Source organism: Colletotrichum costaricense (genome assembly GCF_030867565.1).
Source record: "Colletotrichum costaricense strain IMI 309622 chromosome Unknown Scaffold_8.1, whole genome shotgun sequence".
Taxonomy (NCBI): Eukaryota; Fungi; Ascomycota; class Sordariomycetes; order Glomerellales; family Glomerellaceae; genus Colletotrichum; species Colletotrichum costaricense.
The window spans coordinates 1,505,730-1,526,256 of record NW_026848237.1 but is presented as its reverse complement, the minus strand read 5'-3'; the positions used below and the strand labels follow the sequence as shown (position 1 = coordinate 1,526,256).

Genomic DNA, 20,527 nt, shown 5'->3' with positions numbered 1-20,527 from the left:
GGGGACTGGTTTACGCCTGTCTCAAACATGCTGATAGGCTTTCGGGCCTAGCATAGTTGCTTACCAGATTAGTCCAAATACCCCTCCTTGATCTGCACGGTGACTTGGCAAACATACCAGGGTCGGTCGTGGGCCCGGAGGAAGGATCATTGATGCTATGCGGACTGTCACCTACAGCTGAGTGGACCGAGATACATGAAGCTGATAACACAGTAGTAGGGACTTGGAAGGACTTCCGAGTGCCGTGTGATTTGAATGATATGTCCTGGAATAGAAAGATGGCCCGAACCACGAAGTTCCCATGCCGAAGCCGCGGTTCTAAGCCATCAGTAATTATTCTTCTGGGGGGCCCTCCGGTTCGCTCTTCGAATAGAATCTTCGGTTCCAGCCATCTTCCTTCTTTACACACTCAATGGCACCAAAACACAGTTACAGCCAAGTTTCTCAGACATCTGATGTCAAGTCCTCCATCGAGGAGGAGCTTGACGAGAGCGACAATGGCCCCGAATCTGGACGCAAATCTAGGTTCCTCTCCCCCATATTCCTCATGATCTTTCTGAACGGATTGAGCCTTGTCTTTGGCATCGGAATTGGTGCTTCGATCGTTGCAATGATTACGCATAGGCCAGCACCGCAACAACCCAACAATGCCAAACCAGTCGCCGGAACCGTCGCCATGATTGACGGCATCGAGGCTCCAGGCACGCAGTGCGGCGATACCTGGCAAGAGGCCAAGGCTCTCGGCTGCCACTTTGATGTCATGGCATCACGCTGGTATGCTCCCGAATGCTTCGACCAGACGGCCCTCGAAGGCATGCTCGACGAGCAGCCGTACGTCAACTTCACCTGGTACGAGGACAAGGAGCATACAAGAGTCTACCCCTCCGAGCTCGTCTTGCGGGGCGAGTTTGATAAGGTGTATCCCAGCGGAGACTATCACATCTTTCACTGTCTCTACTTGTGGCGGAGACTTCATCACGCCGTGATCAAGAATAAGCCTGTCGATGAGGATTTGCTCGAGTACGGCCACACGCTGCACTGCACTCGCATGATTATGCAGTGGATGGATCCAAGCATACCCAGGACAACAATTTCCTCTGCCACAAGCGGGACGCCGTTTTGCAGGAGTAGCCGGTTGGGTCTGATGGTTTAGTGAGAGGGTTGAATGGTTAGTGCAGGGGAAAGGATTGTTGATTCGTTGGTGGACTTGGCACTGCTTGGGACCCTCACCTAAGAAGAAGCTTAATCCAAAATATTACCGTTTTCAGATGTGCCCCTCTTGAATTGCGCCTTCTATTGGTTGCCGACTCTCTCCATTTCTTCAGCAATCACACCGCACAGGCCAGGTGAACTCAACTGAAATCGACGATTGCTTCGAGATTCTGGCTGGCATCTTCGAGTTTGACTGAAACCAGATAGCCAGAATTAGCGCTCTTTCATTCAGATAGGTCCTTCTCGGTGACTCTTGAGTCGGGTATCCGGCAGCTTCTTGAGATCGCCAGTGGCAGAACAGCACATCAGATGGTGGCCAACATGACGTGACTGACCAAAGTCCCAAACGGTGAGCGGCTTTGGGTGTGAGCTGCACGTATCATTGTCCCACTCGAGGGAAATATGACCAGATGGGCACTAGTGTTGACTCTTCATATTCATCTAAAGTTCAGAGTTGATAGGCGAATATACTTAATCCCACATGCGGAACGGTGGGTGCCAATATGCATGATCCTGAGCGACATATTCCAGGAAGTAGCTAACCCTGACTGGTGATTGCTATACGAGCGACAATTTGTCAGTTCGGGGTCGCCTCATACTCCGCTATATGTCTAATTGTCAAGCTATTCTCGGATGAGTACAGGGCAGCATTCACTCGCAGTCCCAAAACAAGGTCCATATGGACAATATTTGGCCCGGCCGTCCGAACACTTCTCATGGTATTATATACGCATGTCCCAGTTCTTCAGTCTAATAGATCATACGATACTGTCAAGACATCTTTCTCAGCCACAATCTTTAATCTACCAAATCAAAAGATCATCACTACTACTACAACAACTACTTCACATACTTTACCGCCAGACAATTCCTACACCATGAAGCTAACGTTCGCCCTCACCGCCCTCCTTGCCACAACCGCCATGGCCGGAGTGGCAAAGATACGCCACGAGGACGAGACTCTTGAAGACAGCTACAAACGTCGCTCCGTCAAAGCTGGAATCGTCCCTGTCAAAGAAGAGGACATCATCTCTCTTGGCGACAGGGCAGTCAAGGCTGGAATTGTTCCTGTCAAGGAAGAAGACATCATTTCCCTCGGCGATAGAGCAGTGAAGGCTGGTATCGTGCCAGTGAAGGAAGAAGACATCATTTCTCTGGGAGACCGGTCAGTCAAGGCGGGCATCGTGCCAGTCAAGGAAGAGGACATCATTTCTCTGGGAGACCGCGCTGTCAAGGCTGGCATTGTTCCGGTAAAGGAGGAGGACATCATCTCACTCGGAGATTAGGCAGTCTTAGTCAATGACAGAGACTACTCGAGATTATGGAGGGCAATGGAGATCTGTTGATGTTCTATCGATCTTCAATCAAGTAGCATGCATTACAATGACATGGCTTCTGCTCAATACATGACAGTTCAAGGAAACAAGAACCTTCCGCCTCCAGTCTTTCCTACAGCACCGTGATCTCTCAGGACCCTCATCGCCTCCTCGTGACCTCCAACCGCAGCGCTCTGCAGCGGAGTCTGCCCTCTTCGTCCCTTGAAGCTACAGGCATTCACATCAGCACCGGCCGCCAACAAGCGCTCTATCACATCCACTCGACCTGTCTCAGCTGCCGCATGCAACGCCATTGCATCCCCGTAGATTCCTCCCACGGCGTGGACATCAGCGCCTTCCCGAAGAAGAAGGTCGGCGACCTCGAGATGACCTCGCAGACATGCGCCCTGAAGAGCCGTGTAGCCCTTGTACTTTGCCGAGGCCGCGTTGATATCAGCCCCGTGTTGGAGAAGAAGCTTCACTATCGCCAAGTAGCCGCCGCCCGCTGCGGCTTGCAGTGCCGTATACCCCGCCGTTGGTGAAGGCGGGGCGTTCACGTTGGCACCCATTCGCAGCAGTCGACTGACGAGATGCTCGTGTCCTCGTTCTGCTGCTGCCTGGAGTGCCGTTCTTCCGTTATACCGCGTCACAACAACCGGCGACGACGATGGTGTTGTTGGTGACCTGTACCCCGAAGGATGCGGCACAGGCTTCAATGACACCTCGTCGACTCTGGCCCCCGCGCTGAGCAGGATATCGACGACCTTTTCGTTGCCGTGCCCGCAGGCTATCTGCAAGGCATTCCTTTGGAAGTTGTTGCCCCCGCAAAAGTGGATATCGGCGCCGGCGTCGACAAGCATCTGCACGGCCTGTTCGTGGCCGTGCATGCATGCAGCCTGGACGGCCGTCTGTCCGTAGTACCCGTGCGGGGGCTCGTTGACGGCCGCCGGGTCGGCGGCAAGGATGGCGCGGATTTGGTCCAGGTCTCCGCTTCTGGCGGCGAGCTGTAGCGGCGTCCAGCAGTACTCCTCTCCATCGTCAGTCTGCAGAGTCGGGTCCCACGCCGCGTCTAGAGGCGGCAGGGATTTGTGCATGACTGTTGGGCTCTGAGTAAGGCGAGCCAAGGCTTGGGAGGGCAGGTGGTATTCGTGGGATCGAGAGGATCAGGAGGGGCCCATCCAGCTTCGTGAGCTCGTAGGAAACGGAACTTCAGCTGTGATACTGATAAGATGGCAACAGTTCAGGCAAAAGTAAGCCCGTCAAATTTATGCTTGAAATTGCATGTTGCTTAGTTGTGTGTTGTTGGCGACTTGGAACGGCTGCATGTTGGTTGGCCAAGACGGGCGTTCGATCCTCTTACATGCGCTAGCTTACCGGATCCTGTTGCCTATCGATCGGGATTCGGCACACGTCTATCCTCAAGATGCGGGGATCAAAAGCGACATGGGTCCGGAGGGGGGTGAACGTTTAGATGAATATCACTATCTCTAGATGCCATCTCTGTATCGAGGACAATGGGTGACAGTCTTACAGGGACTACTTCGCAACTCTCACCATAACTATCTTGCACAACGCAAGCTGCTGTTCTCCGTTCATCCCTTGACCCAATTTCCTCGCCTCATTCCAATTACGCAGCTATGCCTGGAAAGTGGGAGAAGCCTTTTCGCGATGAATCAGACTTGTCGTCTGAGGATCTCAGTCTAACCGATGAGACTCTCAGAGTACGACGGGCTGGACCTAGACGCCAAGTCTGGAGGTTATTGGGAGAAGCCGCTCTCGTAGTTGGAATCATCATACTAGGTGGAATCGTTATTCATGATAGAGTTCTTCCAAGGACTGGATTATTGCCCTACGGGCCAGTGAGTATGAACCCCCCGACTTGCCGTCTTTTCTTGAACATCGCTAAAAATCACTGCCATTACCATTAGTTCCCCAGAAAGTTGTCACTTTCGGCAACACGGCTAGCTTTGGGCCAGATCTCGTGTATGCGGACCGACAGATGCTTCTGAACGCTACAAGGATGCAAGAAGTACACGAGAATTGGCAGCAACTATATCCAAGTAAGGCTTCAGTTTATGTCACGAGATATGGATGTGGTTAATGCTGCCCACATTGAGTGGGCCCGCTTTTTGTGGCAGTTTACCCATGGGATAATATCGCTGACCTCTCATCACAGTCAGTCGAGGCTATTTTGTGGCAGACGAAAGCAGTGCAGATTACAAAGTGCAGTTTCCACCAGCAGACATCAGCGGCGTGCTGTCCCCAGATGACAAACGCAGTGGCTGGGTTCTCTCCGTATTTCATCAAATTCACTGCTTGGTAAGCATCTGACAGCCATAACCCAATGCCTGATGCCCTGCTACCTGAGACACAAAAGAGCTGACACCAACCCTTAGTCAATCATAACCACAAGGCTCGGTATCTCTCGAAAAGAGTTTGCAGACTGGGACCCATTCAAGTTAGGCCACACAGCGCATTGCATCGAGTACCTACGACAGAGCATACTGTGCTCGGGCGATACTAGTCTCGAAGGCGAGTCGGGATCGTGGTCGGAGAGCATCGGCTGGGGCCAGAACCACGTATGTAGAGACTACAACGCGCTCATGCGGCTGGCGAACGAGAAGGCGGCCTGGGACCTCAGTCACGAGCGCGAGCCGGACCACTCTAAGCTTTTTGAGTCAAGCATTGAAGATTGTGATTCGGAGAGCGGAGAGTACTGTCATTAAGAGATCGAATCATGACACCATCAACTTTGAAGCAGTGGGAGACTTTGGCTTCCCCATTGATCCAGTACCATTAGTACGAAGGTCAACCATTTTGAACGTGTTGTGATGGCTTCAACCATCCATGGCCTCACCGCACGTCACGTGACCTCGGTTACATAATCACCGAGGCCCACTTCACTTGCACCCTCTATATCAGAGCGAGCTTCGTACCTATTTCCTATTTCCAATAGACAACCGTTCTCTTTTACCTACGTCGATGCCCCTATGGTGACCATACGACAGAACGCCTAGTGATCTCAACATGGCGAGTTGTTCGCTGTCGATCAAGATGATGCGTATCACCCAGTTCTAGCTGGGTGCTGGTACATATCTGCAGCAATGCAATCTACAGCCAGCTTAAGTTTAGCTCAACAGCATGCCGAAACCATTCGATCGTACCACTCGGGTTTCAAGAGCCCGTCATTCATGTACGCCAGGGTTCTCACTTCATACCTCCACGTATATAAATCGATCTGAATAGTGTTGCGGGGTGGATACCATGACCGCAAGTCTCTGTTATAAAAGTGCAACTAAATAAAGTTTATTATATAATAAAGACTCGATATTAATTTTAATAAATTAGTTTATTTATAGAAATAAAAATAGCCCTTCATAAGGTAGGCTAGACCCTAAAAGGATATAGAAGATTATATAGTTTACTTAACCTCTTTATTAACTCATAGTTGAAATTAATTACTTTATAATACGGAATTTTTACTCCTCTTTTCAAATCTTGATCTTAACTACGAGCCGCCGACTTTATCTTGCTCATTTAATAAAAATGCTCATTCTCCTGCTATTTACACTAGATGCGACCGTCGCTATTGGAACTCCCGATCGTTTTGATATCATTGCTGGCAGCTCTATGCAGGAGGCGAGTTGGCGGCGGCAGAGCAGATGGCGAAGCCACCTCCGCCACCACGACGGCAACGCCGACATGTGCATTAGCGCGCGTACAATAACGGATGGAACAGTGAGGATTAGGCCCCAATCCCATCTCATGCGGTGGTGGTGTCAGGCAAACCAAGCAGATGTCGTAAGGTCGTGGCCTGTGGTTGGCCTGCCCACCTGCAAGTCTCGGACGATCATCGCAGACCAGCCAGTCAGTGATAGCACTCCTTCACCTAGTCGGAGGCTGATGCGATTTCGTGTGTTACACTTTTACAGTGACACGTCCTTGCCACTTTGAACGAAAATGCGCCCTGTCTGATGTGGGACCCAGGCGTCGAAGCCAAGCACGCTCTAGTGAAGATCTGCCTGATGCTTAAGCTACTTCATGTTATCACCAATAAAGCCAGAGAATTTCTGGGGTACCGGATAACTGTACTTGCCGAATCTTGGAAAATCCTTTCGTTGGTTTTGGGCTTTCGAGAGCTTGGTGACGAATCCTCTAAGCCCCGGATTCAGTCATGCTTCAGCCCAGCAGACAAGCCAGTAACAGCCCTCAGGAGCCGCCGACCCTGAAAGATGTCCAGCTAGTTTCAACCAGTGGCTAGGTTTAGAGGGGTCCCAGAATTCTACGTGTGGGCCACAAACTGCAAGAGATTGAATATCGGGCACAACGCAGCCAAATCTAGAGTTTCGCAACAATTCATCTCTAGCCTATTAAATGCCTCTCGACACCAGAGACTCTGCCTTGCCGCGGAGAGCGAATCAACACACATACAGAGCCGCTCGGCTGTTAGTCTACATCAGCAAAGAAAGGCACTGTCTCTGGAACCGGGCTCAGATTGGATCTTCTTTTGCGCAAGGCTCTCCGACATAGTGTCCCATTTGAAGTGATACAACACCGCAGCCGCCGTAATAAAGATTTACCAGACGCCGAATTCTTATATAAACACGGTCCTCCCGCCATATTGAAAATGTGAAAGCTCTTCCAACATCACAATCCAACACTCCGCTCTTTGACCAGGAGCATTCAACACAATGAAGATTTGCAACTTGCTCTTAACTGCATTCGTAGCAGCAAGCGGTGCGTCTGTACCTCTTTACCTAAAATCTTATGTGGATAAACTGACAGGTTCTGATGGAAAAAAAAAAGCCTTGGGAGCATTTCCAAAGCCAGGCTCGAGTGATGGTAGTAGCCCACAAGACCGTCCAAACATTCTTGTACATGAACATAGGACTGGTGGTTCAGTTGGACCAAAGAAGCCTAAGACGCCGGAAAGACCGGAAAGACCGGAAGCTGGACAGGAGGGAAAACGCCTTGACAGCCAAGAGGGCCAAACTACCTTGCGGAGAACAGCACGGCCAACAACAACTGTGGGATCGGATTCACCACTCGACGTATTAATCAACGCCGGTAAAAACTCCTAAGTGAAAGTTGCCCTATTGCATTCTAGGTAGCGGACTAGGTTTGGTTGTGGCTGGATCTGATAGTAGACTTCGTCATCCCGAACCTTGCTGTCAGGCCTCGCCGGATAGGGTAGCATGAGGGCACTTAGAGGAGGACCAAGCAACAAAGGAGCAGCTCAGGTATATATAGAGCGCTGAGGGTACACTCCGAGGGAAGGGCAGATTTCAGTAATTCATCTTCTTATAGAGCGCTGAGAGTACACTTCGAGGGAAGGGCAGATTTCAGTAATTTATCTTCTAAACCCTAACAGCAGTTGGCTTCTGAGAGCTTCTTCCCTGTGTCGTACACCTATTAACACTTGCAACCATGCAGACGCAGAAAGCTGATCAGCTTGTGTCGATTCAATTCAATGAATCTATCTAAAGACGCCATGATCGCAGTAACACATTACTCGCGGATAAAACAAGAGACCGAGCAAGCCTTTTGAACGTTTATACATCCAGTTCTTAATTTCACCAATCGATTCCTTCTCTTATTGTCTAATCACGCTCGTCTATCATGCCCAATATCTGGCAGCACACCAAAGCAGGGCAGACAGGGTCTTTCTCGGTCTCAAGTAATGTCCCCCCTGAGCTAAACAGGGGTAGTAATATGAATGTATAACATAGCTTGTTTAGTTGTTCAACCATGGGCTGATCATCGGCGTCTACGCGATAGAAGTCAACCTTTGCATAGAACCCCTCTAATAAGCGTATGGCTTTCCGGTATGAATCATGGACTACGGGTGGAGATAGCGAAAAAGAATGCCACTGCCCCACGAAGGATAGCTGTCTCTGTCACAACGGGCGCATCCTGATGTTTCCCGTCCTCCGGGGGAGCCTGGTAGGTAGGCCTACCTCATAGGTTGCACATGAGCAGGATTCATTGTACATAGGCAGCTTTGGTCGTACACAAGCAGACTCGCTGCACCTGTGCAAATTGCACTTGAATAGGATTCAATGTGCTTGAGAAGATCTGGTTGTTGAGCGCAAGGGCAACCTCTTCTACAGTCTGCACTCCCAGTTTAGACGCCTTGACGTCTTGAGGAATGTTCTTCACAGTCATCCAGGTGCAGTGCACGGACCAGAGTACTTGCCTGCTCACCGGAGCCAGCTCCGGCGGGGACACTTGATGGCCAGCCAGCCAGAGGGTGTCCAGTCAACGAAAGAAATCAGAGCCAGGCAACGTTGCTTCCCACATCGACTTGAGTTTGCAGTGGGAAAGACGCCGACCTGTGATTCGCATTGAAGGCAAAATCGCGAGGAGTTTAGCGCTGGACGCAGCGACGTCTTTATGAGGAAGGAGGTTAAGCAGTTGCATTGCCTGCTCTCTGTGTTTCTACCTTGACTTGAACAGAAGCCAAAGCTTAGACAAGACGCAAAGTATGAGATTAATCACGGTATAGATGGGATGATTGTGTTATTTGGGATAGCACATCTCACATCTTCAGATGACAACATCCCTTATCCCTTCTCTTTTTGACTTTCCAACCTTGACGTCGCCTTGGGCAAAGTCTAGTCGTCCCAATACCGCACCGAACCTTTCCGTCAAGGTTCTCAAGAACCTCGTAAGAATGATCGCCAAATCTATAAAGGCCTGCGTTCCTCGCCAAAACGAAGCGAATCGTGACCAGCTCTTTCCAAAGCATCACTTACTTGAACTCTTCTCTTGAACAACACACAGTCTAGTACCACTGCGCAAACCTTCACCATGAAGATTGAAAGTCCGACTACGGCACGCTTAAGACATCGCAAGGATTGGCCTTCATGGCTGATACAGCTAAAATTCCAGGCCCATCAACATGACATCTGGGAATACATCGACCCCTCGGCACCACCCAACGCCTCGGATCCCGCACAGCGGATCTTCCACATCCCAAAGATTGATGAGCTGATTTCGTGGCGACAGGTTCAACTCAAAGAGCAGTATTCCCGAGAGTTACGAGCGGCCTATTCGGCAAGGGCGGGCGGGTCTCCTCAGCAGCCCCTGCCGCCTGCGCCAGCGGTAGTCACCCTCGACGACATTCGTGAGGAGTTTAAAACACGTCTTGCAGAGTACTATGAAGCTGTCGTCGAGCGCGACGATATCAGAAAGGAGTACCGAACCGTGTGGAACTGGGTCCATGCAACAGTTGACGCGAGCGTGCTGTCCGCCGCGCGGGCGACTGCTGCTGCGGAGGATGACTGTAGCTTGCGAGGTGTTGTGCGGGCCCTGCAAGGCCGATTTGGTCCCGCGAGAGATAGGGAAGGAAGCTTTGTATGGCGATTATTCCTGGGTCGCCTTTTGGTACGGAGGACTCTCAAGAGGGTGAAGGCGCTTGCGAAGGATCCAGCTCGCCGGGTTCAACCGCAGACATACACGGTACCGAGTTTCTTGAAGCTTCCGAATGAGATGCTGTATCACATCATCAGCTTTCTTGAACTGCACGACCAGTTCATTTTGCGTCAAACCTGCAAAGACATGCAAATTCTCCTCCAGAAAGACTGGAGGCTGCTGTTCGCTCGCCTTGCCGTCAGTCAAAAACTAGACTTTTTGGCTGGTCTGGCATTCACCTCACCCAACCACTGGGTCTGCGGAGGCTGCCACCTGCTCCATCGCATTGATACGAACGACGTACCTTGGCATCTGCTGCGTACTTGCCCATATGACACAAACAGAGCATGTTTCTTATCCCGTTTCGACATTCGAGAGAGCCATGTTCAACTCGCACTCAAGCTCATGCGACCCGAAACAGCCGCCAACCAGGAGTATTTGAAGAAGATCATGTCACCGTTTACCTTCGAGTATGCCCCTTCTCCAGGTCAAAAGACCAAGACTTCTTTTCACGCCGCGCCAAAAGTTATAGCCGATAGGTTCATACTATATACTCAGCGGGCACTGAGTTATCAGCAGGGCCTTGGAGTTTGGCAAGTTTCAGAGAGAATCTGTCGGCACATCGGTGGATCTGAATCTTGGGGTGGTCCCCCAAAGGAACTTGGCAACGCCGTCAGACTGGCAGTCAATCAGCCAGGAATCGAAGTGAATGGCCATTGTTCACGCTGTCTAATAGACTATTCAATCATACTTGGTCCCGGGCCCGACAGACTTACCATCCGTGCTTGGTATGACTACGGTTCCTATAAGTCCCCCAATGACAAGTCTTGGACTGCACCCGTTTATGGTACCAGCAACACGTATTCGCCAGGTCCTAAGGTGTATCGTGACTCTGGCAGCATTCGGATGCTGTACGCAACGGGCACCACACTTGGCAACGTCAGGTGATTGAATTGACGACCTACAAACAGGACTCTCTCTTTATAGTCCAGATCGGAAGAGGTTCACTCAAAGCACTGTCCATGAAAGGATTACAGGCTCAGGGTGTATTGGTAGCTCTGGGTGAACTAAGGTAGCTTGTAGTTCTTCTTTAAGTACATGTACAAGCCCTTCTCACCATCCTCTTGTTCTAATACTACACTTAGTGACCAACAAACTCTCTGTCCCATTGACTCCATGTCTTCCTTGTTAAACAACCTTCAGAAAGCCCAGAGCACTCGTCTGCCCGTCCAAATGCAAATCAATACCCGCAGACCAAAGAAGTCCTGTTCCACAAGTGCTTCTCTCGAGACCTTCTTGCGTATCTCTAGGCTAGTGAGTGCTGATGATACTCTCTCCATTGTACTCAATCGCTCTGATCAACGCAGTCCAGGGAAGTCGAGATCATCCAAGCTCCGAAGATAGGGATAAGGATCCTCAGCGGAGAAGGCGGCATCATATGCGGCGAAAAAGTTATCAAAGTAACTTCCAGTGTATCTGACTTGCACTGGTTCCTCGCTGTCGTCCTCGTCACCATCATCGTTATCATCAGAGGTGTTGATCTGCTGAGCGGTTCGAGTCGATGACGGAAAGCTATTTCCAGAAGGAAGACCATATAGGGAGGGAGTCGTTCTGTGCATGGCCCGTGTGATAGAGAAGCTGCGATTGATGACTTCGTTGGGTTCTGCAAAGAAGAGAGCCTCATCGTCAACCTCTTCCTTGAACTCATCGTCGACCTCTTCCTTGACCTCATCATCGACCTCTTCCTTGAACTCATCGTCGACCTCTTCCTTGAACTCATCGTCGACCTCATCATCGACCTCATCATCGACCTCTTCCTTGATCTGCTTCTCACTTTCCTCCTCGTCCTCTTGCTCGGTCTTGAGGCCTCTAGGCGATATATGAAGAGGAGAGACTCGGCAGGAAGCTCGGCGACGCTTTCTAGGCCGCAGGGAGACATCTTCATCCTCTTCATCATGGTCCTCACCCTGTCTGTGCTGGTGGACCTGGGCGCGAGTGCGGTCCTGAACCGCATTGTTCTGTTGAACAAAGCGGCCCACCTCAGAAGGTCCAGCTTGTGCAGCAGCGGCATTGTTGGCAGTTCCAGCTCGGAGATCGTTGTTCTCATTCTCCTTTATGTATCATTAGCAGCGGCATCACGCGTGAATATGGTAGTAATGGAAGGTGGTGAGGCTTGGTGAGATGGTATGAGATGAGATGGCTTACCTTGGTGATGAGATAGATGATTTTGACCTGACTTCCCTTAGGAACCGAGTCGAGAACCATCTTTTGCATCGAAGCAAGCTTGGGATCGCCAAGGCGACCGGAGACGCCAGCAATGCTGGTGCCGGGGGCAATGTCTTCATTGCCAAAGACGCATTGGGTCTGGGAGGGGCTCTCGTTGAGCCTCTTTGCCATCTTGGCAGTCTCATCAATGAGATTCTCGTTGCCGTCCTGCTGTTGATGGGCGCGAGGGTGAGCGCGAAGCTGAGGCGGATCGATTGGGGTCGCAAATGCCCCGGTGGCATTGCGCTTGGGGATACTGTGGGAGCTCATCTTCGCAGTGAGATGACGGAAGATGAAAGATGAGCAGGTAAGGATGGCTGAAGAGGCGATCGGGTCGCGATGATGTATGGTCCGGTGGCACTCGGTCGAGAAGGAAGAAGCTGTCGAGTGATGAATCGCAAGGGACACAATGAATAGGAGAATGGAATTTGGAAAGGAGGAAAGAAGCCTTCATGGGCCCGAGACGAAGAGGGGAAGAAACGCGGTGGTTGTTTGGGAGTCTTGATTAAGGCGGGTGAATCAGGGAGGTAGAAAGCCTGTGAATGGAAGAAGGCAAGTGTGGGCGCGGTGCAGCGTGAAGAGGTGAAGTATTGAGAAGACCTTTGCAACGCCTGGGGCGAGGAAAAACAACAGACGCGTCTGATTCACAGTGTCGACCAAACAAGTCTCGTGGGCTAGAGGGCTTCCTTCACCTTCGAGTTCCTATGAATGTGGAGACGATGCTGTGGATGAGTGTGTATGTGAACTACCTACTGAATAAACTCACGTGAGCTGAATACAGATGATTTGAGCCCGTTGTTCTGACCTGGGACGCCTGTCATATTCTGCCACTCGGAGGGATCTCTCCTCTCGACCGACTTCGCGTGATAGCCTAATATTGAACAACAGAGCTACACTCCTAAGAACCATCCTAAAACTCCGAAGTCCAATGGCTGTGTTTACATGTCGAAGTTTATGTCGAAGTTCGGATATGAGGAAATTTGATTCCAGAGAAGAACGAAGTTTTTACTCGTAGAGGACCGTGTCTCGATGCTGGTCTGCTTCCAGGAACATCAGCCAAACCTGAAGCCAGGAAAATGGTGCAGGACGGCATGTTGTCTGTGAAGTTGAAGAGGGGAGGAAACGGACGTCAGCTTGGGGGCAGGTAGAGTACTTTTATCTCTCCTAAGGGAGAAGACCAAGCACCTTATTCTTGCATCTTGTTCTCTAAGACAACGTTGAAGCAGCAGCTTCTCCTGTAAGCTGAATCACCAAAGGCAAGCACTCCCATCGCCATCCCGCTTGGGGATTGGACAAAAGAGACGTACCTACTGATTGGAGAGGCAAACAGGTACGGAGGGAAGGCACCACAACACCTATTGCCAAACGTTCTCCGAGGCGGAATCTGCATTCTCTGAAGATTGAACTCTGGGTATGGGAAGGAGGTCAGTAGTCCAGGTGGGCTAGCTGCGTCATATTATTCAGGAACGGGAACCACGACCTTATGACCCCGTGGTGAGAAGGAAACCATGGGACACGGCCTGCAAGAACCGGTGGTCTCAAATGCGCTGGGCAGGTGATACTCTTCATCTGAACAACACTGGAACTGTTGAGATGATACACGGTAAAGATCACAAGAAAGAGACACAACGTTTGAATCAGATCATTTCATTTCCGCTACTAAAAGATTGGGGTATCTCGTGCCATGCAAAACGCTTCAAGGACAGTCCAGACATCCAACATGATTCATCATGCCGTACTCTCGTTACCAATTTCCTCCTCTCCTGTTGGGCCTCGAGCCACCACGCTTCCCATCCTCTGTCTCTCTCATTTCGTTCCTTGCCATGATACCACGTCCCAAAACCCAACGCTCCGATTGAGCGAGAAAGAAAGAGAGACAACCCAAAAGAGAAGCGCAACGGCCCAGCCATCACATTATTCATACCCATACTGTGTTCCAAGTTTAGTCCAGTCCAGCTTTCCTTGCTAATCCGCTCCCAAAGAGTGTCCTATCGCTGATGAGGTTGTAGAAAGAGAATATTAATATCGCGCCATTTGCTTTTGTGGTGAAAGTGATGGATGAGAGAAGAGAAAGAGGCGTTTCCGCCATGGCACAGCCAGTCGACAAATACAGGACCACGGATTTCAAGACCCAATACTATGTGTTACATACTTCGCCAGTGATGGCTTGCGTATAGATGGTAAAGAAATATGATAGTAAGGGATGATGAAAGGACTATCCATGCCCACTCAGCCAAGGATGAATGGGTTAGATGAGCCCTCTCGCAAACGCCGTGCTGTGTTCACCGGCTGCTCTGCTTCGTTGTATAAAAGGGGGAGAGACTCAGCCACTGTGGGGTAGAGTCAATCATGGGCTCGCGCCCTCTTGGATCTTGTGATGCTTCCTCTTCCGTTCCGAATCTTCCATAATGATGCCCTTGTAATAAAGATACGTTGGAGTGGGTCATGTGCGTTGTGGTAGGAAATGAGGATAGTAAGGAAACCAGGCTGAAGCAAACAAGGAATGAAGAGACTTGAAAGACTCAGATACTTGCGGTTCGCGCCCTATCCGGTACACGTGCGTAGCAAACCATGAGCTTGAAGCTTGTCCGCAGCTCCTCGCACTCGGAAAGCAAAGCACGATCAGACCAGATGCTCTTGCTGATGGTCCCAGCTGCGCTCTCGTAGCAGCGGCTGTACCACCATCGGCCCACCTTGGCCACCATCTTGGTGATATTCTCATCGGCGGAATCGCCGTCCTCGTTCATCATCTCGGCAAGGCTGCGAACTTCCTTAGCCTTCCGGGCGCCAGCGACGGGTGGCTTCTTGCTGCCGCTCTCCGACCGAGTCACCACGCTCGCCACTGGCACGCCGACGCGACAGTTCTTGACATCGGAAAAGCCCTTGCGCCCGAGGAGGCGCAGAATGAGGTCGGAGGACGAGCCAATGCTGACTTCCGAGTTGTTCACATGGATGCGTTCTTTCAGTCGGCGGACAGTACGCCTACCTCGATTGCCCATGTTGTTAAGATCAACGTCAAGGATCGAGAGCTCCAGGTAGCCACCCGGCTTGAGAACTCGACGTGCTTCCGAAACAATGTTCCGATAGTGAGACTCAGGCGCGGCCGCAGGGAAGCGGAAGACCACCGAGGTGAAGCTCTCTGCACCAAAGGGGAACTTGTCCATCTGAGAGAGGTACTGAACCTGATGGTGGTTTGGCGGGCTCAATGGGAAGCTTGACGAGTTCTTATGCTCCTCTGGCAACGGCGCGCGGGGTGACAGGTTGAAGAAGGTAGCAGCAGGGTATGTCTCTGCCGCGTAGAACGACCAGTCATCGTTACCAAGGCCATCGACAACGAGAATGGAGTGACGCTTCAGCGAGCCGACAACGTCCAGAAGCTGGTCCCGGGCTGGGCTGAAGAGCACATGACCAAAAGACAACCACTTGCTGACCGTCATCGAACCGACACGAAGGTTGACTTGAGAGAGCGGCGACTCATCCTCGGAAGACTTGCAGCTGCAGTCGGACTGTCTTGATCTGCGAGACGAGCTGCTACTTCTCTGAGACGCGGCCGTCGCCTTACGTGCTAGCTCAGTGCTCTCGCGGTCAATGACTCTAGCAGGGATCTCGCCAACAGGTACAAGGATTTCTCCCTCAGGCTTCAACGCAAAGGCAGCCTTGAGACGCTCGGTCATATCGGCGGAATAGACACTAGACGTTGTAGCGCCCGCTTCGACCTCGACGTTCTTCTCCAGAGTCTTTGATGGCGGCGCAATGGTAGGAGATTCGAGAGGCTTCAAAGACCTCTTTGACATTCGCGAGCCGTGGGTCTCGAGATGGAACGGGGCGCCCTTTGATGATGTCGCAGATGGCGGTACGTCGCCGATTAGATCGTTGTACTCATCCCAAATCTCGTCCTCAACAAGAGGTGCATTCGGATCGGGCACATAAGCCATGGCATCTGCAAGTGTGTACATGCCCAAACTGCTGGAATCAGTGCTTGTGGTGCACTCAGAGTTCTTTCGAGGAGAAAACGCCAGAAACTCTCTACCGATTTGAATCATCTCAGGCGTCTTGACGGGAACAAGAGAAGAGCGAGGGTCCGAGTTGGTCTTGTCGCTAGTCGCCGTAGATTCTCCACGAGACAGTTCGGGCGTGGATAGCTCTGGGGTTGGGGTCGCACCCGAAGCAACGAAATCCGGGTTGAAGCTTGCGGCTTGCGGCGGTATCTGCATGCTGATTCTGTTGAAAGGACGAGAGAAGCTTCTCGACGAGGTGTGCTCTGGACGAGAGGTCACGACCTTGGGAATCCGGCCAACTTGAGGCAGGCGACTTGGGCGTGGTTCAGCTGGCTTTGAAACACTAGACTGAGGTGTGTGGGTAGGCTTCATGGACCGAATCGCTGGGATTGAAGTTGACTTTGCGGTCGCCGAGTTTCTCCGAGCTTGCGATGACTTGGTTGGCTGTAAAAGCCTGCTCAAGGATTCTCTCCTGTTGGTCTGACTTGCAGAGGATGTTCGTCTTTCTTTTAGAACAGGCGGAGGGGATGGAAGATCAAAGACTTCAGCCTCGCGAAGAATCTCCTCGACGTCTGGAGTACCAATGTCTTCCTGCTCGGAACCGTCCATCAGAGTGTAGAAGGCAGCTGGCTTGTGCTGTACTACTTTCACGGTTGCAGCCACTGGCACCGCATCCTTCTCTGACTTCTTGGTGTTCGGCTGGCTCTGGGATCGGCTGAAGAGATTCCACTTCCTTGGAGAGCGTGTACGCTTGGTGAGCTTCTTCGGTGTTGTCGCAGTGGCTGCGGCAATGCGGCCACGAATGACCTCTCTATGCATTTCGAATTGCGAATCATCCGTAAGAATGCTTGTATCATGGCTGTTAATCGACGGCGACGTGATCCCAGTGGTGTTGATGGGCTGAGGGAGCTTCAGTGGACTCTGGTCCGGAGACGAACGCAAGCGCTGAACGGATCGCCTGAACGCTAGCGTGGGCTTCATAGTCACTGCCTCGGAATCGCTACTGTCGGAGGGACGGCGACGGCTGAGGGAGGGATGAGGACCACCTCGAGGAATGGCTGATGGGGCTAGGCTTCGCCCAATACTGGAAGTTGTGGACACCTCAGAGGCGTATCCAAGGCTCTGATAGCTCTCTGAACGGACCAAGTCTACGCTGTTATTTCTGTTGTCGACGAGTCCTCCGCCGGAAATGATGACGGGGTTCATCCGCTCCAGGAGGAAAGGGTCAGTTGGCTGGTTGCTGCTGAGGCTGTCTTGAGAGGAACCGGGTCCTAGACTAGGACGTGCCAAGTTGGTCGATGAACTTCCACTTCGTCTTCGGAGACCACCCAGGCGTCCGTAGCCTTCATGCCCAGTGCCGGCGGCTGGCCCCTTACGAGCCGGTTTGTCCTTCTTGTCGACTTGAGGAACCTCCGGCGCTGTTTTGGACCGCCGCCCAAAGAAGGGAAACCGAGAAAAGGTCGATGTACCGGGGCTCGGGGTACGAGTGACGGTTCTGTCGTTCTTCTTCTTCGTGTCCACGGCATTTGCTGAGCGCGGGGCCGGTGTAGCCTCCCTGCCGACCGGCAAACGGGAGGTTTGCTGAGGGTTGTCTGGGTATGACAGGGGAGTCGTTGATCGCGACAATGACTGCAGCTCCGGTCCACGTTTATCGCCTAACAAGGAAGATGAGGATAGATTGCTGTGGATGATGGGCAAGGGACCAAACAGCTGGGATTGCAGGTCTGGTGTGTTGTCTCGGCTGGGACGAGCAGGGGGGGTTGCCCTAGGTGAAGCAGCTGGTGTCCGTCGTGGGGGAGATTGAACGGGTGACGGGGCTGCCATGACTGGCACAGCCGGCTCTCGTGAGGCCTTGGATGGAGACTCGTCATTGTCTTGATCCTTGGTAAACTTCTGGGACGACTTCCGTGGCGGTGGGCTAGGAGGTAGAGGCGACAACCTCTTCTTCTTTTTGGACTCTTTGCGGTCTCCTTCTCGAACTGTCGAGTTTGACGATGACGATGTCAAAGACTCGCGTACCGCGGCAAGCCCTTGGGGGTCGGCGCTAAACGCTTCCATCTCATTCGGTATGCTGCCGGCTCTTCTCCGGGCGACTGGTGGCCGTGTTACTGCCGGACTCACTTGCCTCACTCTGGGCACAGGAAGTCGCATCGGAACCACCAGTCCTGGCGATTGTGACGACATGGAGGTGGGAGTGGTATCACGGCTGTATGGACCCGGGCTAGTTGACTCAGAGAATCTAGTGGAAGGGCTGCCACTGAAAGCACTCAACTGGCTGCTGGTGCCGGAGAAGACGGGAGTCGGGGGTGGGAGGTCGTGCGTAGCCAGCCTGTGGAGGAAATCAACGCTAGATCCCTCGGAAGACGTGGAGGGTCGTCCATAGATCTCTCTATATCGATCAAGCTCGGGATAAATTGTTACAGGTTGCGCTTGGGTCTTGGGCAGATCGATAACGTGTGCAATGCGAATCTCGGTTGGGCTCTCGGCCATGCCGCGGTCAAGGTGATAGGGGGCGGGTTCCAGAGAAGACCGGGATCGTGGGGCTGAAGAAGATGAGCTTCCTCGAGTTGAATCGGTGTTGTTCGAATCGTGACGTAGGCTTGGTGTCTTTGGGGTGACAGACGACTGCTTTCTCCGCAGTACGTTGCGTTTCGGCTTAGCAACGCTCGACTGAGACTGGCCAGATGTTGATGAGCCAGACATGGTGGGAGCATGGCTGGGTCTTTCGGCAGCCGTGCTGTTAGAACTCCATGACTGGGTCTGATGGGTCAAAGGTGGCCGGGTAGAAGGCATCGGAATGGATGGTCGCCGCGAGGAGGCCGTCGAGGGCATCGGCGCAGGTTTGGTCTGCACCGGTTGTTGAATGGCGATCCGGATGTTTTCTCCTTCTCTGCGGATCCTCCGAGGGGTGCTCTGCAAATCCTCGCTCTGTTCGGTGTATCCGGCGGCAGCGGCTCTTCTCGCTCGTATCTGTTCATCTGGGCGGCTCGGCAAGCCTAACGCCGCGCGGCGGGTTGCCATGATATCCCGGGTTTGAGAGGAAACCTCTGGGCCTGTCCACCATAATCCAGCAACCTTACTATCTCATGTCTTTGCCACAATTATGTCTACAAGTCTGGCTTGAAGTCAGCTATGGGGCTCTCAAAGGCAAAGAGGCGGCGGCGAGAGTAACCTGTTGATTGAACCTCGGTCAAAATTCAATGTTGATCCGACGTGGTGTTTCCCAGAGACTAATGCTGTGAGACAGGTCAGAACGAAGTTCGCAGGCCAGAGAACGAATACTGGTTTCGGACGCGGCCGACTAACAGAAAGATAGAGATACAGATGATGGTCCCAGAGGGGTGGGTTCCTTGATCTGGGACTTTAGATTAGGCCTGGTCAAGAACTGTAGGGAAGTGTTATATGGGAAAGATGGATGATTAAGGGCGGCACAGCAGATGTGAAGTTATGATTCTCTCGGAACGGTCGTACCCAGAAGTGAGGAGAGAGAAGAAAAAAATTGTTTACAAGGAAGGCTGGCGCGGAAGAAGGGGGATGGTTTCCGGGCTGCGATAGTGAGGGTGTGAAGTGGTGGGGTGGTGCGAGGTTGCGCGGCTGCCGTGGGAGAGCCGATTCGGTCGGGATGGTTGTAGTGGTGGTGGAGGGGTTCAGAGGGGTCTCAAAGATGGTGGGGGAAAAGGCCGCGCCTAGAGTCTAGACAGGCAGACAGAGAGGCAGATAGATAGTACCTTGGCGCCGCTGAGAAGAGATGGCCAGCCCTCTTCTTGTGACAGAGGGATGACGGTGACAAGAGAGGTTAAAAGTGATATGTCGTTTCGTGGCAAGACGTCAAGTCAGACCGTGATGCGCCGGTTTGCTAAGTGGGAGTTGTCGTCGAGACAAGTTGTGAGTCGAGATGCGGAGATGGATGAGTGAGAATGAGGGTGGGCGGATAGGAATATGGAGATGGGAGACGACGGGTAGATAGATCTAAGGTGAAGCAGCGTGGCAAGAGGGCTTGACAAGGAACAAGGAGCACTGGGATGAGGCAAAGATAAGAAAAGAAAGAGAGATGGAAGCTACAGCTACGTAGCAATAAGGTAGGTAGCCAAGGCGAAGCCAAAAGAAGGCAACATCGGATTGTATATACGTCGGGGTAGGCACTCACCAATTCAGGGCATGCCATCTACCTCTCGCAAAGTACCTTCATCCAGGTAAAGTATCTTGCACTTTGCTTGTTGCTTTCCAGGCTACTGGAACAACGTGAATGGACAACGGCGGCCGGGTCCAGCGAGCAGGGGTATGACTAGCAGCAAGAGTGCAGACGGCGGGACAGGAGCAGTG

General features: G+C 52.1%; 7 protein-coding genes across 7 annotated transcripts; 4 read left to right on the top strand and 3 right to left on the bottom strand.

The window, feature by feature from the left end:
- Positions 1–412: 412 nt before the first annotated feature.
- Positions 413–1,153, top strand: CCOS01_08545 (uncharacterized protein; the record flags this gene model as incomplete). The annotated part of the gene is made up of 1 exon (XM_060456706.1): positions 413–1,153. The coding sequence occupies one exon, from the start codon at positions 413–415 to the stop codon at positions 1,151–1,153; it is 741 nt and encodes a 246-aa protein (XP_060312980.1).
- A 937-nt stretch (positions 1,154–2,090) lies between these two features.
- CCOS01_08544 (uncharacterized protein) lies at positions 2,091–2,498 on the top strand (the record flags this gene model as incomplete). The annotated part of the gene is made up of 1 exon (XM_060456705.1): positions 2,091–2,498. One exon carries the CDS (start codon positions 2,091–2,093, stop codon positions 2,496–2,498), a length of 408 nt encoding a protein of 135 aa, XP_060312979.1.
- Positions 2,499–2,626: 128 nt separating this feature from the next.
- Positions 2,627–3,622, bottom strand: CCOS01_08543 (uncharacterized protein; the record flags this gene model as incomplete). The annotated part of the gene is made up of 1 exon (XM_060456704.1): positions 2,627–3,622. One exon carries the CDS (start codon positions 3,620–3,622, stop codon positions 2,627–2,629), a length of 996 nt encoding a protein of 331 aa, XP_060312978.1.
- A 543-nt stretch (positions 3,623–4,165) lies between these two features.
- CCOS01_08542 (uncharacterized protein) lies at positions 4,166–5,254 on the top strand (the record flags this gene model as incomplete). The annotated part of the gene is made up of 4 exons (XM_060456703.1): positions 4,166–4,391; positions 4,457–4,588; positions 4,705–4,847; positions 4,925–5,254. The coding sequence occupies 4 exons, from the start codon at positions 4,166–4,168 to the stop codon at positions 5,252–5,254; spliced, it is 831 nt and encodes a 276-aa protein (XP_060312977.1).
- A 4,084-nt stretch (positions 5,255–9,338) lies between these two features.
- CCOS01_08541 (uncharacterized protein) lies at positions 9,339–10,650 on the top strand (the record flags this gene model as incomplete). Its single annotated transcript, XM_060456702.1, has 2 exons — positions 9,339–10,411; positions 10,521–10,650. 2 exons carry the CDS (start codon positions 9,339–9,341, stop codon positions 10,648–10,650), a joined length of 1,203 nt encoding a protein of 400 aa, XP_060312976.1.
- Positions 10,651–11,299: 649 nt separating this feature from the next.
- CCOS01_08540 (uncharacterized protein) lies at positions 11,300–12,476 on the bottom strand (the record flags this gene model as incomplete). The annotated part of the gene is made up of 2 exons (XM_060456701.1): positions 11,300–12,052; positions 12,147–12,476. 2 exons carry the CDS (start codon positions 12,474–12,476, stop codon positions 11,300–11,302), a joined length of 1,083 nt encoding a protein of 360 aa, XP_060312975.1.
- A 2,252-nt stretch (positions 12,477–14,728) lies between these two features.
- CCOS01_08539 (uncharacterized protein) lies at positions 14,729–19,225 on the bottom strand (the record flags this gene model as incomplete). Its single annotated transcript, XM_060456700.1, has 1 exon — positions 14,729–19,225. One exon carries the CDS (start codon positions 19,223–19,225, stop codon positions 14,729–14,731), a length of 4,497 nt encoding a protein of 1,498 aa, XP_060312974.1.
- Between the last annotated feature and the right edge of the window lie 1,302 nt (positions 19,226–20,527).